This window comes from Spermophilus citellus, assembly GCF_964194105.1.
Source record: "Spermophilus citellus genome assembly, chromosome: 8".
NCBI lineage: Eukaryota > Metazoa > Chordata > Mammalia > Rodentia > Sciuridae > Spermophilus > Spermophilus citellus.
In genome coordinates, this window is record NC_138189.1 from 133727659 (window position 1) to 133740179 (window position 12521).

The 12521-nt window shown below is 42.8% G+C and overlaps 1 protein-coding gene across 4 annotated transcripts in view; it reads left to right on the plus strand.

The window, feature by feature from the left end:
- Positions 1 to 6047: 6047 nt before the first annotated feature.
- The window catches only part of SLC10A7 (solute carrier family 10 member 7), a 257657-nt gene continuing 251183 nt past the window's right edge, over positions 6048 to 12521 (plus strand). For 2 of the 4 annotated variants that reach the window (XR_014023255.1, XM_081303699.1), the window contains exon 1: positions 6048 to 7243. Coding sequence is in view for 3 of the 4 variants with exons in the window: in XM_081303699.1 (XP_081159825.1) it covers positions 7144 to 7243 (100 nt within the window). In the remaining variant the exon portion in view is untranslated. The remainder of the gene's footprint in view (positions 7244 to 12521) is intronic. The other 2 variants (XM_081303698.1, XM_081303700.1) reach the window with 2 other exon arrangements.

Below are 12521 nucleotides of genomic sequence, written 5' to 3' on the forward strand. Positions count from 1 at the left end.
TCAAGCAATTTATATATATATATATCTCATAATACATATATGTTTTGATGTGGACATATATACTATGGAGGTGGATATCAAAGGATGAGTTAGATGTGTGACTTTATACCATTTAGAAGAGACAGAGACAAAAATGCTAAGGAGTTAGGGAACAGAATGATTCTTTCATAACAAAAATAGGAAAAAGCCTTCATGGCATGGTAGCAGTTTCCCAGGGATGCTATAGCAAAGTACCCCAAAGTGGGAAAATTAAGAGAAATTTGTTGTCTCACTGTTCTGGAGGATAGAAGTACAAAATCAATGCTTTGGCAGGACCTTTCTCTGGCTGGTGGTCCTAGGAGAGAATCCTGCCTTACTTCTTTCAATTTTCAATGTTAGCCACCAGTCATTAGGTCTCCTTAGTGCATCACTCCCACCAAAGACCCTCTTCTTTGGCTTCACAATGTCTTCTTTCTTTGAGTGTCCCTCTGCAGGGTATGCAGGCAGCAAGAAAAGGAAAGGTAACTCTCCCTCCCAATCTCCAGAAAGGAGAAAGCCCTGCTGACATACTGATTTTAGCCCAGTGACATCTATTTTGAATTTATGGAATCCAGAATTGTAAAATAATAAAACTGTGTTATCTTAAGCCACTAATTTTGTGATCATTTGTTACAGCATCAACAGGAAACTAACACACATGCCAAGATCATTTCTACCTTAGGGTATTTATTTGAGTTGTTCATGAACACTTGTTAGACCAGGATGCAAGAAAAGACCACTGACTCCAATTAAAATCAAATTAAAGCAAGCTTATTATTTCGACCGGCCGGGCTGCCTCTCCCTCCCAAAACAGCGGGGGAAAAAGACAGCAAACCCATCTTTCCTGCAGCCCAGCTTTATAGCCTAGAAAGTTACACAAAGGGGGGGTTACGGATAACAGAACTCTGACAAGCATCACACTAATGGTAGTTTACATTTTTTGCTGGCCCCAACATCAGAATTTATGAGGACCATTAGAGCTTCAGAGAGGGTCCTTGTCTGGCCAGGGAGGGCCAATATTTATGAGGTGTCACTAAAGTTTCAGAGACGGCTGCTGTCTGGTCAGAGAGCCAGGCATGGGTGAGTTGAAGGCATGGGCAGGCATTCCGAGCAGGTTCAGAATTTGCAGTAATTTACAGTAAAGCCGAAATTATCTTTTCATGGCTTTGTGGCGAGATGGCTCCCAATTTTAAGAAAAGATCAGGTTGGGTCTATCACACTTCCTTCTACTATAAGTACTCATCTCCCAGGTAAGAGCATGGTAGGATTTTCCCTGAGATTTGGTCTCTGCTTCAGTCATTCTCTTTCAGAGGTCTTCTGTTTCAGACTGAATGTTTGTGTCTCCTCGCCCAAATTTACATCTTGAAATCCTGACACTCGGTGGGATGGTATAAGAAGGAGGAGCTTTGGGGAAGTAATTAGGTAATGAGGATGAAGTCCTCCTAATGGGATTAGTGCCCTTATTAGATGAGACACTGACTCTTTCTGCTCTTTGCCAGCTGAGGACATAGTAAGAAGATGGTCATCTGTAAACTGGAAAGTAACTCTCACCAGACTGAGATCTGTTGGCTCCTTGATCTTAGACTTCTCCAGAAGGGAGGGAAATTAATGTGTCTTGTTTCAGACAAGCCTATGTGAACTTGGTGTATCATCCTGAACTAAGTCACCTTTCTTGACCATTCAGTTAAAATTATTATCACATGAAGTTGTTTTATTCATCATGGACCTCACCACTACTTGTTACTTTTCTTCTTTATGTCATTATCAGAACACTCAAGGAGAGCTCACACCATATTTCTTATTTTTTTCTCTCATCACTCCAGTATCTAGACTAGTGCCTAGTACATAACAGGAACCCAACAACTGTTTGCTGAATGAAAGAATGAGTGAGCAATTATTTCACAAAAGGAAATGTACATGTGTAAGGGTCCGGCGAAACGTCGGAGAAAGAGACCACGAGACTAGCTTCATGCAATTGCAAGGGGGATTTATTGGATCCGTTCCAGCGCGCTGGGACTCTGTGCTCACTCAAGAAGGGAGAGCAGCCCAGAGCCCAGAGCAGAGGTCAAGCAGAGCTTAAGTACACTTTTTGGAGAGGGTGGGGGGCTTTGCATACATCAGAACAAATCATCATGAGGCGCGGGAAAATTGAACAACAACTCTGATACATGATTAGTCCATTCATTGGCGGGAACAGGCTGGGCAGGGGTGATTGGTCACTTCTAAACTGGGTACACATTCAAACTGATTGGTTCGGGCCCTGTGACGAACTGCACAGGGCCCTAGGCTGAATGGCCAGTAGGGCGTTGTCTTAACTATCTCAGGAATCTGGGTGTAACAGAGGAACTTAATAGTACCTAATCTTTTACATTTCAATTCAAGGTTTCCAGCTTAGAAACTTTACCCTTTCAATACAAATTGTTTTTACAGCTCCATGACTTAGTCATTTCTTCCTGCATTACTGTCCAGGCTGTTTCTATAATAATCTCTTTGACAAAATTGGGCATGCTACTTGCAAGTTCAAGATTCATTAGTTAAAATTCTTTAGCATTTGATAAAAATCAAATCCTTTACCACAACTACCACAACCTGGACGTGATCTCAGCCTGGTAAGCTCCCACCTTTCTGACATGCCCCCCCTGCTACTGACTAGTCAACCAAGCTCCTCCCTGCCTGGGCCTTCTCCGCCTTTCACTCTTCAAATCTCAGGGATACCTTTCTCAATCCAGAGTGTTCTCAATATCTTGCTCTTTTCCTTCCACAAATCACAAGTTGCTCGAATTTTGTTTCCTTTACTGGATTATAAACTCTGCAAGGGCAGGTTTTGTGTTACTTTTTGTTCACTATCAAATGTGCAGCGCCTGATATGTGCTTGGGGTACAGTAGAGTCACACTCAAAATTTCTTCAATTAAAAAAATATATTTGCTATGGTTTAAATGTGTCCCCCCTACCCTCCACCACCCTCAGTCCTAGTGTGGGAAACAGTCCCCAAACTCATATGCAAATGTTATTTGGAAGCAGGGCCTTTGGAGGGAGGGCCATTGGGAGGAAACTAGGATTAAGACAAAGGCATGAGGGTGGGGCTCCATAATAATAGAAATTGCTTTATAGAAAGGAGGAAGAGAGGCTGGGGTAACAACTTGTTTGGTCTTGTCATGTCATTTTATGATGGAGTGAGCAGCCTCTCTCCAGATGCCAGTCATGATCTTGGGACTTCCCAACTTCCAGAACCATGAGCCAACTAAACAATTCTTTATAAATTATCTAGTCTCAAATATTTTGCTATAGCAACAGAAAATGGATTAAAACAAGATTGATTGAGTCAACAGCTTTTGTTTTTGAGATATGTGGCTTTCTCATATCTATTTTGACTAGGATGATGTCAGGAGAAGTGGCTGATATAAAAAAAGCAAAAACAAAACAACAACAAAAACCCCCGAATGTGAAGAGGCAGAGAAAATGCAACAAAGAGAAGCTAGGAAAGAGTCTTGTACTGAATTGAATGGTGGTTACACCGAGGAGAAACATATCAGATTCTTGGAACTTATAACTATCACTATACTGGTGACGAGTCCTTGCTTCCCCGAATGCAAGTGTAGAGTGGGAAGTAGAAGCTTTATTAAAGAATAGCAGAAAAGACTTCTCCCCAGAGGAAGAAGGGGACCCAAGAGGTGCAATCCATGGAAGGGAGAGGTCTTCCCTCTTTTATAGCTAAGGTCTTCTCTCAGCTTTCCCGAATTCCTGTCCTTAGTTCTGTTGTCTTGCAGTGATGGAATGTAGGTGGGAAGGCCCAAAGGGTGGGGGACAGGTGGGCTGAAGGAGTAATCCGGGCAGGGTTGGCTTTTGGATTAGTATCTCCAGTTTGCTGGGAGCTGCTTCATTAACATTTCCTTGGGATGGGCTCTGCACCTTGAGGACATTTTCAATTCCCCTTTTCCTGGACTCCATTCTCAATATGACCTTCATTTTACTCAATATTAGACCCGATTTACCTAACTACACTAACTACCTATCTGTAAATCTGGCTTCACTGTCACAAACTACTGCAAACTGTGTGGCTTAAAACAACATTTATTTTCTCGGAAGTTTAGGAGGGCATAAGTCTGAAATAGGTGTCACCAGTTTCCTCCTGGAAGCACTGAGGGAAAGTCTGTCCCATTTCTCTCTTAGCCCTGGTGGTGGCTTGCAGTCCTTGACATTCCTTATTTTGCAGGTACATCTCTGCTTCCATCTCTACATGGTCTTCCCTTCTGTGTGTCTCTCTTGTTTATCTTCACACTATAATCTTAAAAGGATTCCAGCCATTGAACTTAGGCCTTGCCTTAATTGGTAAAGACCTCATCTTGACTAACTAAAACTGCAAAAATCTGATTTTCAACTAAATTGGAAATTCTGAGATTTGAGAAGGATATGGATCTCTGGAGGACACTATTCAACAAAGCAGTTTCCTAATTTGGGGAAAGGATATACATGGATGTAATTAAGTAAAGGATTTTGAGAGCTTTCTCTGGATTAGGTAGGTAGGTTCTAAATCCAATGACAAGTGTTTTTATAAGACAAATCTGAAAGCAGGGTAGACTAGAGCACAGAAGGCATAAAACCAGGGAAGCTAAGGAATGTAGACAGCTACCAAAAACCAGAAGAGGCAAGAAAGTGAAGCCAGATTTAAAGTTAGGTAGTCAGTGTAGTTAGGTAAATCGGGTCTAATACCGAGTGAAATCTAAATTGGAGGCCATGCTGGGAATGACTCAGGGAAAACACAGGACAATTCATGGAATGATGACGAAGTCCCAAAAAGGCCCTAGGCCAAAGTCCACCTCAAAGAAGTGTTAATAAACAGCCCCCAGCAAACTTAAAGATAGCCCATCACAAAGAAGTGTCCCACCCCTCGGGCTCTCCAACCTACATTTCATCACCAAACCTATAAAAAGGGGAACACATCTGCCCACCAACTGGATTCCATCTCTTGGGTCCCCTTCTTCCTCCGGGAGAAGTCTTTTCTGCTGTCCTTTAATAAACTTCTACTTTCTACTCTGACCTTGCCTCGGCGTGCTTCTTTGGTGTTATTCTTCAACATCGGGGAAGCAAGGACTCGTCACCGGCCAACAGCGGTAACAAAAGGATGCTTCTCTAGTGTGTGGCCTTGACAACACCTTGATTTTGGACTTCTGTCCTCCAGAACTGTGAGACAACAAACTTCTGTTGTGTTGAAGCCATCCATTTTGGTATTTGTTCCTGGAGCCCCAGCCTTCAATGCAATGCTTTCTTTTCCTTCAAGTACTTTTAAAACCAAGACGGAAACATGTCTCTGAGATAGATTCTAAACAGATCGATCTTAGCAAATAAAAATTTGTGAAGAGCCACAAAGTGAAACCAGCTCAATTCATGTAATGATCTTTAAATACCAAAATACCCTTCAATGTCCAAGATACACAACTCTTATCGGAACAAGTTACCATAAGAAAATAATTTGTGTCATAAACTGTATTTCATATTCCTCCATTTTCCTTGTGACTGCCTTTATAATTAACATCTGATTTTATCACACTTCATGTGCTTCTCTCTTTTCAGGGTAAATTGTTTAATATCATCTGTGTCTCCCTATTCTTTTTATCTTGAGACTAACTTTTCATCACGCTGTCTGATGTATAATTTACATGACACGGGGTGCTGTGTAACCTACAACTGATATCACAACTGTTGAAGGCAGCTGAGTTTTGGGGGAGCAAGTCATGTCATCATAATAAAGCTAAACTAAACAGGGGAAAGTACATGATGAATCTCTTTCAAGCTTTGCATAAATTCGGAATTCAAAGTCTAGCATCACCAAACCATCCCTTTCAAACCTAAAATTCCACAGTTAATCATTCAAGTGGCAGATGTCAGGCTACCCCAAAATGTCACAGTAGTTTGTGTCTTTATTTGGATACACAATGGAGAGGAGTTGGGGTTCCTACAGTGTGTACCGGTAAGGAGTCCATTCATGAGGCTCTCAGTGTCACGGTCACTTAGAAAACACTTGAAGAGATCGAGGAGCCACACCCCTCAGTCCCTCACTACTTTTGCTTTGGAGTCCCTGACCCCTCCCCAGGGCCGTCCTGGGTGGTCAGTTCTGGGGAGAAAGCGAACGCCCTCCCAGCCCCTACCCAGCCCCGGGCGCAGGTGCTGGCCGGAGATGGGAGTGGAGGCGGGTCGGGCGCCCACCCTCAGGCGGCCTATCCGGCGAGGTCCGTTCCTGCCTTGCTCCCGCAGCGGTGGCTGCTGGAAGCAAGGGGTCTGGTGAACCTGGGCGTCCGCTCGCGGCCCGATGGTGAATCCACCCCCGCATCCCAGACCAGGAGCCGCTTTCCCGCGCACACGTCCGAGCGCGTCTGGGTCGGGCAGTTCCAGCCCGGAACCCGGCGAGCTGGAGCGGCCGCCCCTCCCCCGCGCAACGTCAACGCCGGCGTCCGGGAGGCGTCGTAATGTCCCGAAGAAGCGCGCCTCAGAAGCCTGCGCCCAGCCAGCGCCGCTCCAACCCAGAAATTCCTGTCCAAACCTTGCACGCCCAACCTTCCCAGTGGCTCATGGCAGTGCAGAGGAGAGAACCTCGGTGCGTGCATGCTCTAGGGGCGCGGGCAGGTTTTCCTAAAGGTTTATTGCAGAAAGACCCTTGATGAGGCTGGGTATCTGCGGCGCCAAAAGACAATTTTAAGTCCCCTTCATTCCCTAGCTTTGGCAGGTCTGGACGGCAGCGCGTCTGTTAATCCCAGCCGGTGGCTAGCCTTCCTTCCCCATCGCCTGCTATCGTCAGTCTGGGCCAAGTCTCCGCTGCAGATCCTCTTCGCTTGGGACCCCGCGGCCGGAACGGCTAAGGGCGCGTGTGCGCGCCTATTAGGAGGTGCGTGGTAGTGATGGCGGCGCTCAGTGAGACTTTCCTGTCACTGGATACTACTACTCCCAGCCCTCCTCCAAGCCGCCGGAGCAACCCTCTGGTCTTTAGTTTACAAGTGGCAATTTGACTTGCTCTGCTGCATGTCTGGAGGGATCCAGGAAAGTGTGGAGACGCCCCGGGGATTCAGGGATCGCAGCTTGAAAAGAAAAAAAGCCAAACAAATAAACAAAACCCACCCACCCTAACAAACATGCGGCTGCTAGAGAGGGTGAGGAAAGAATGGTTCATGGTCGGGATAGTGCTGGCGATCGCCGGAGCCAAGCTGAAGCCGTCCGTGGGCGTGAACGGGGGTAAGTCGCACCTCCGCGGGCGGCGCGGCGGCTCCCGCGTCGGAATCGGCCCGCGAGTCCGGGGAAGGAGGGGCGAGCCGCAGCCGCAAGTGCCTCTCGCCGGAGCGGTGGCCAGCCCGGCGGGTCCTTCGGCCCTCTGCTCGGTCTGTCATTTTCCACCCCTACAGGGGACTTGTAGTTAGGAGCGAGGCAAAGGCGTTTGAGTGCAGGTTGCCTTTTCTTGGAGCAATCCATGACCAGCCTCACGGTCTAGGAGTGAGGTTACAGAGAGTGAAACTTAACTCCTCTTGCCTTCCAAGTAGCATCCCATCCCCAGGGACTCCAGGCTGCCCTTATAGATAAGAATTCTTATCTATCTCGGAGTGACCCTCATTCTCTAGTCGATTTCTGACTCCTCCCCCTCCGCACATTAGGGGAAAGAAAATGTGTGTGTGTGTGTGGGGGGGGGGGGGGGATGGTCACACTGCCCCCAGCTCAGATTTGGTAGCCCACGTGTTGGAGAGTGATGATTTGCTGGAGTTGCTGCCACTCCAGAAACTCCCAAGCCGACTGACACGTTGCACTCTTTCATTTCAGGACACTACTTCCGTGTGCTGCTGGGATTCAGTAGCTATACTAGCAGTCTAACAGATACAGACTGTGTTAAACCATAAGTGATGTGTATTTTGGCAAGGAAACGCAGATGGGCTGAAAACCTACCTAAGTCTGTATACTGGAAGCTTTGTAATGTGGCCTGAGGACACTGGTGGGAACCCTGGAAATATCATTAGCCTTTTAGAACCTCCTCCTTCTACCTTCAGACAATCTCGTCCTACTTTTCATCAACATTAATTGAATTTCTTCATTTATTTTTGACCTTGTCAATCTTCGAGTTTATTTTTTGATTTAATATCTAAGTCTCACAAGGATGGCAAATAAGGATAGAAGAGAACACACAATCTTTTTATAGTAGGAAGTGCTCATAGGATATTTGAAATTGTTTGTACCTCTTTATGAAAACATGGTGGAAGTGAATGAAATAGTAGTTCCTTCTAAGTTGCTTTTGGAATTGTTATGTGCTTTTCAGTTTTTGTTTTTTACAATGCTGGGGATTGAACTCGGGCCCTTGCACATGCTGGGCAGGTGATCTACCACCTCAGCTCCGGAATCATTTTAAATGGAATGAATTAAACAGTGATCTTGTAGATGAAAGCTTTTCTGTTTGTTTAAAATGTTTTTTTTTCTTCTATACATAGTGCAAAATATGTACAGTACATAACTGTGAGAACAAGCCTGTTATTCCTAGTGGTTTCTCCCTCTGAAGATATGGGTTTCTTCTTTGACACAGCCTCTTGGTAAGCTTTTGAGAAATTCTTCTGAAAGCTGGTATTTCAGATTCTGTCAAAGGAAGACCTTCTGTGCCTGGAACTAACCAAGCAGTAAGATTTAGACCATGTTTGTAGCCATCTGCAACATACACTTCACTAGTTAGAACTTCTGGTGTTAGATCTGTTTGCTCAGTTTTGAGATGAAATCACTGGTGACGTATGATCTTTAAGTTTAAATCTGTGGGGGCTAGGTTTGCAAATTACTTTTACCTTATGTTCCCTAAATGCTGTGCCAGCAGGAAGGTTGTTGAATGGTGAATCAGTTCCCTCCAGCTCCCCTGGCAGTGGCAGATATGAGCTAGATCCTGTAATCATGTTTCTTCCCTTGGCCATTGCTTATTGAAGTTCTGGTACATTATTGTATCTTAGAAATATTGTTTCCCATTTCCATTCCTCCTTATGGCATTAATAGAGGATAATTCATTTCTTTGCTTAATTATAAGAGAGTAGAAGTAGAATATTAAGAGCTGGAAGTATTTTAAGCCAGCGTGTGGCTTTCTTTCTTTCTTTCTCTTTTCTTTCTTTTTTCTTTCCTTTTTCGTTCAAGTGCTGGAGATTAAACCAGGGCCTCGCACATGCTAAACTAATCTACCACTGATGCTCTACCACTGAGCTACATCCCCAGCCCCAACACTCTATTTTTAAGTGTAAGACTTTTTAAAGTATTGCACATATGTGTGGTCGGACCTCCCTTAAAAAAAGTCTTTACTGACATCTGGTGAGTTAGTGTGCTAAGAAATTTATAGATTTAGTAATCCTAAAATTAAATAAGTTGAATAACTTTCCAAATGGAAAGAAGTATAGTAGATATTAGCTTAGATAACTTAATTCTTAGTTCACTGCTCTTTTTACTCATTTGCCTTTCTTTCTTTCTTTCTTTCTTTCTTTTTTCTTTCTTTCTTTCTTTCTTTCTTTCTTTCTTTCTTTCTTTCTTTCTTTCTTTTCTGTTTTTGGTACTGGGGATTAAACACAGGGGTCAGGGGTGCTTTGCCACTGAGCTATATTTCCAGCCCCTTTTATTTTTTATTTTAAGACAGGGTCTCACAAACTTGTTGAGGGTCTCGCTAAGTTGCCCAGGTTGGCCTTGAACTTGTGATCCTCTTGCTTGGTTCCCTAGTTTCTGGGGTTATAGGCATGCACACTGTCCCTGGCTTATATTTCATTTTTAAATATATAGGAGGCTAAAAAAATGTCTTAGAGGATATAAATATGTAGATCCTGAGATATTGACAACCTATTCTAATGGGACCCAGGAAAGCCTTGCATTATTATTGCACACCTTAGAGTTTATGGCAGTTCAACACTGTTCTATTCATTCTTGGGAAGAGAAATGTTTCTTTGGAAGTATAGAGGAATTTTGTCCTTTCTATTTGTGTATTAAATTATTGTTGTTAATAAGACATTAACCCTAAAAAGGAAGTTGCTTTGTTTTTCCATTAAAAAAACTGGAGCTGGGTGCCGTAGTGCATGCCTATAATCCCAGCAGCTTGGGAGGCTGAGGCAGGAGGATCATGAATTCAGAGCCAGCCTCAGCAACTTAGTGAGGCCCTAAGCAACTCAGTGAGACATTGTCCCAAAATAAAAAAATAAAAAAAGGGGCTGGGGATATGGCTTAGGGATTAAGTGCCTTTGGGTCCAATTCAAGTACCAAAACAAAAATAAAAACAAAAAATAGAAACATGATATAACCTACATTTATTGCCACAGATATCTTAGAATATTTTGGATTATGTTTGAAAGTGTAATTTACTTTGATAATAAGTGGCTTTTGTGAAATGGTAATAATTCCTTGCTTTTTTAAGTATTCCAAAACATTTTCTTTTTTCTTCCTATTAGAAATTGCCTCATTTTTTTTAGTTGCCAGTTTTTCTTTTGATTGATGTGCTACCCATTCCATTTTTTGGATGAACATTTTTTGGATTTTGTTTAAAAGAAAAGTAAAAATATATTTTCAGGTTAGCCATTTAAGATCGGAATCTAGTTATTTTGGTGACTTGGAGAACATAATTATTAGCTCAAGGAAGGGCCAGATATCATTTTTATGTCTCAGCTTCAACTCTTTGCTCTGCAAAAATTTGCCAAGTTTTTCTTTCTGCTCTAGGTGACTTCCAGTTCCACATTCCCAACTTGAGCCGTTTGTTAGCCTATTGGTTGAGTATGTCTCAGAAGTGACTTCTCTGAAGTCAAAATTAATTCCTCTTTCTCCCTCACAGGTATATTTTAAGGAGCCCTGGAATAACCTCATTGTGTCCTTTTGTAGATTAGAGTTATTTACGTGTGCATCTATTATAAAAGACAACATACCTAATCTTAGGGATTTAAAATATTAAAAGTCCAGGATTATTTCATTGAATTACGCCAATTTAGTTAAATAGTTCTGTGTATTTATGTATATATGTGTAGAGCATGGGAAGAATTAGCTTCTTAAAAAGTGAAATTATGTGGGCTAGAGGTATAGCTTAGTGGTAGAGTGCTTGACTAGCGTGAATGAGACACTGGGTTTGAGCCTCAGCTCTGTCAAAACAACAACAATAACAAAAAGAAGTAAAATTATTGGTCAACAAAAGTGAATGCCTGAGCTATCCAAAGAGCCATGTAATCCAGGTAAATACCTCCTGCTGGCTTTGCAACTGGTCTGTGGTCTCCTAGCTCTCCCCTGCAGCCATATTGCTAAATCTGACCCTTCCTGTATAGAAATTCTGGAGGCATCACTGAGAACAGAACCACAATTAACAAGAATAAGATCTCAAAAAAACAGGGCATAAGAGGAAAATAAAAATGACATGAGTTTCAAAAAGCAAGGTATTTAAAATTCCTAGGAACCATCCTCTTCCAAAACAAGCCAGATTCCTTGGATTTAAAATCTGCTCTTGGCTGGGGATGTGGCTCAAGCGGTAGCGCGCTTGCCTGGCATGCGTGTGGCCCGGGTTCGATCCTCAACACCACATACAAACAAAGATGTTATGTCCGCCAAAAACTAAAAAAAATAAATATTAAAAAAATTTCTCTCTCTCTCTCTCTCTCTTTAAAAAAAAAAGACTCAAATTTTATAAAATCTGCTCTTAAATCACCCTTCTCAGCTGTTGAAGTAGTACGTTTGAGTTGCTGAGCAGATTCACAATTATAAAAAAAGTACTTCCTGAGAAAAGTTGATGAAAAGCCTTTATTGTCCCCAAACATCATGCTTTTCATACTTGTATTCATCCTTTGGCTCCCTTTTCTCAGATCTCAGCAAAATGGTTTGTATTAATGCCAGGTATATAAAATAACTTATTGCAGTGTTTGATGAGATCTTTGTTTCTTTTATGCATTGTTGTTCTACAAATGCCTAACACACAGTAGTTGCACAATAAATATTTGTTGAATGAGTGAATGGTAGTTTTTATTTCTGAGCTTGGTCTTCTCTCTATTTTTTGAGCAGTGTCTGTGGATATGGCAGAAGGTTTTGGAGGATGGAGGAGCCACAATTTTTGTCTTGTTTTGCTTTAAGGAAAATAAATTAGGCAACAAACGACCTAAGCATACATATCAGGTGGCTTAAAACAGCAGAAATGTATTCTGTCACAGTTCTGGAGGCCAGAAGTCCAAAGTCAGGGTGTTCTCCATTCTCTGGGGAAGTAGCCTTCCTTGCTGCTTCTGGCTTGCTGTAGTTGCGGCTGTCTTTGGCTTCCTTGTCTCGTGGTGTTATCACTTCAGGCTCTGCCTCAGTCTACACGGGGCCATGTTCCCTGTGTGTGCCTGTATCCAGGTTTTCCTATTTATTAAATATGGGTCATTGGTTTGTGTGTGTGTGTGTGTGTGTGTGTGTGTGTGTGTGTGTGTATGTGGGTGGGGGGAGGGGGAATATCAGTCATTGGATTTGTAACAATCCCAATCCAATAAGACCTCATGTAAATTTGATTATATCTGCA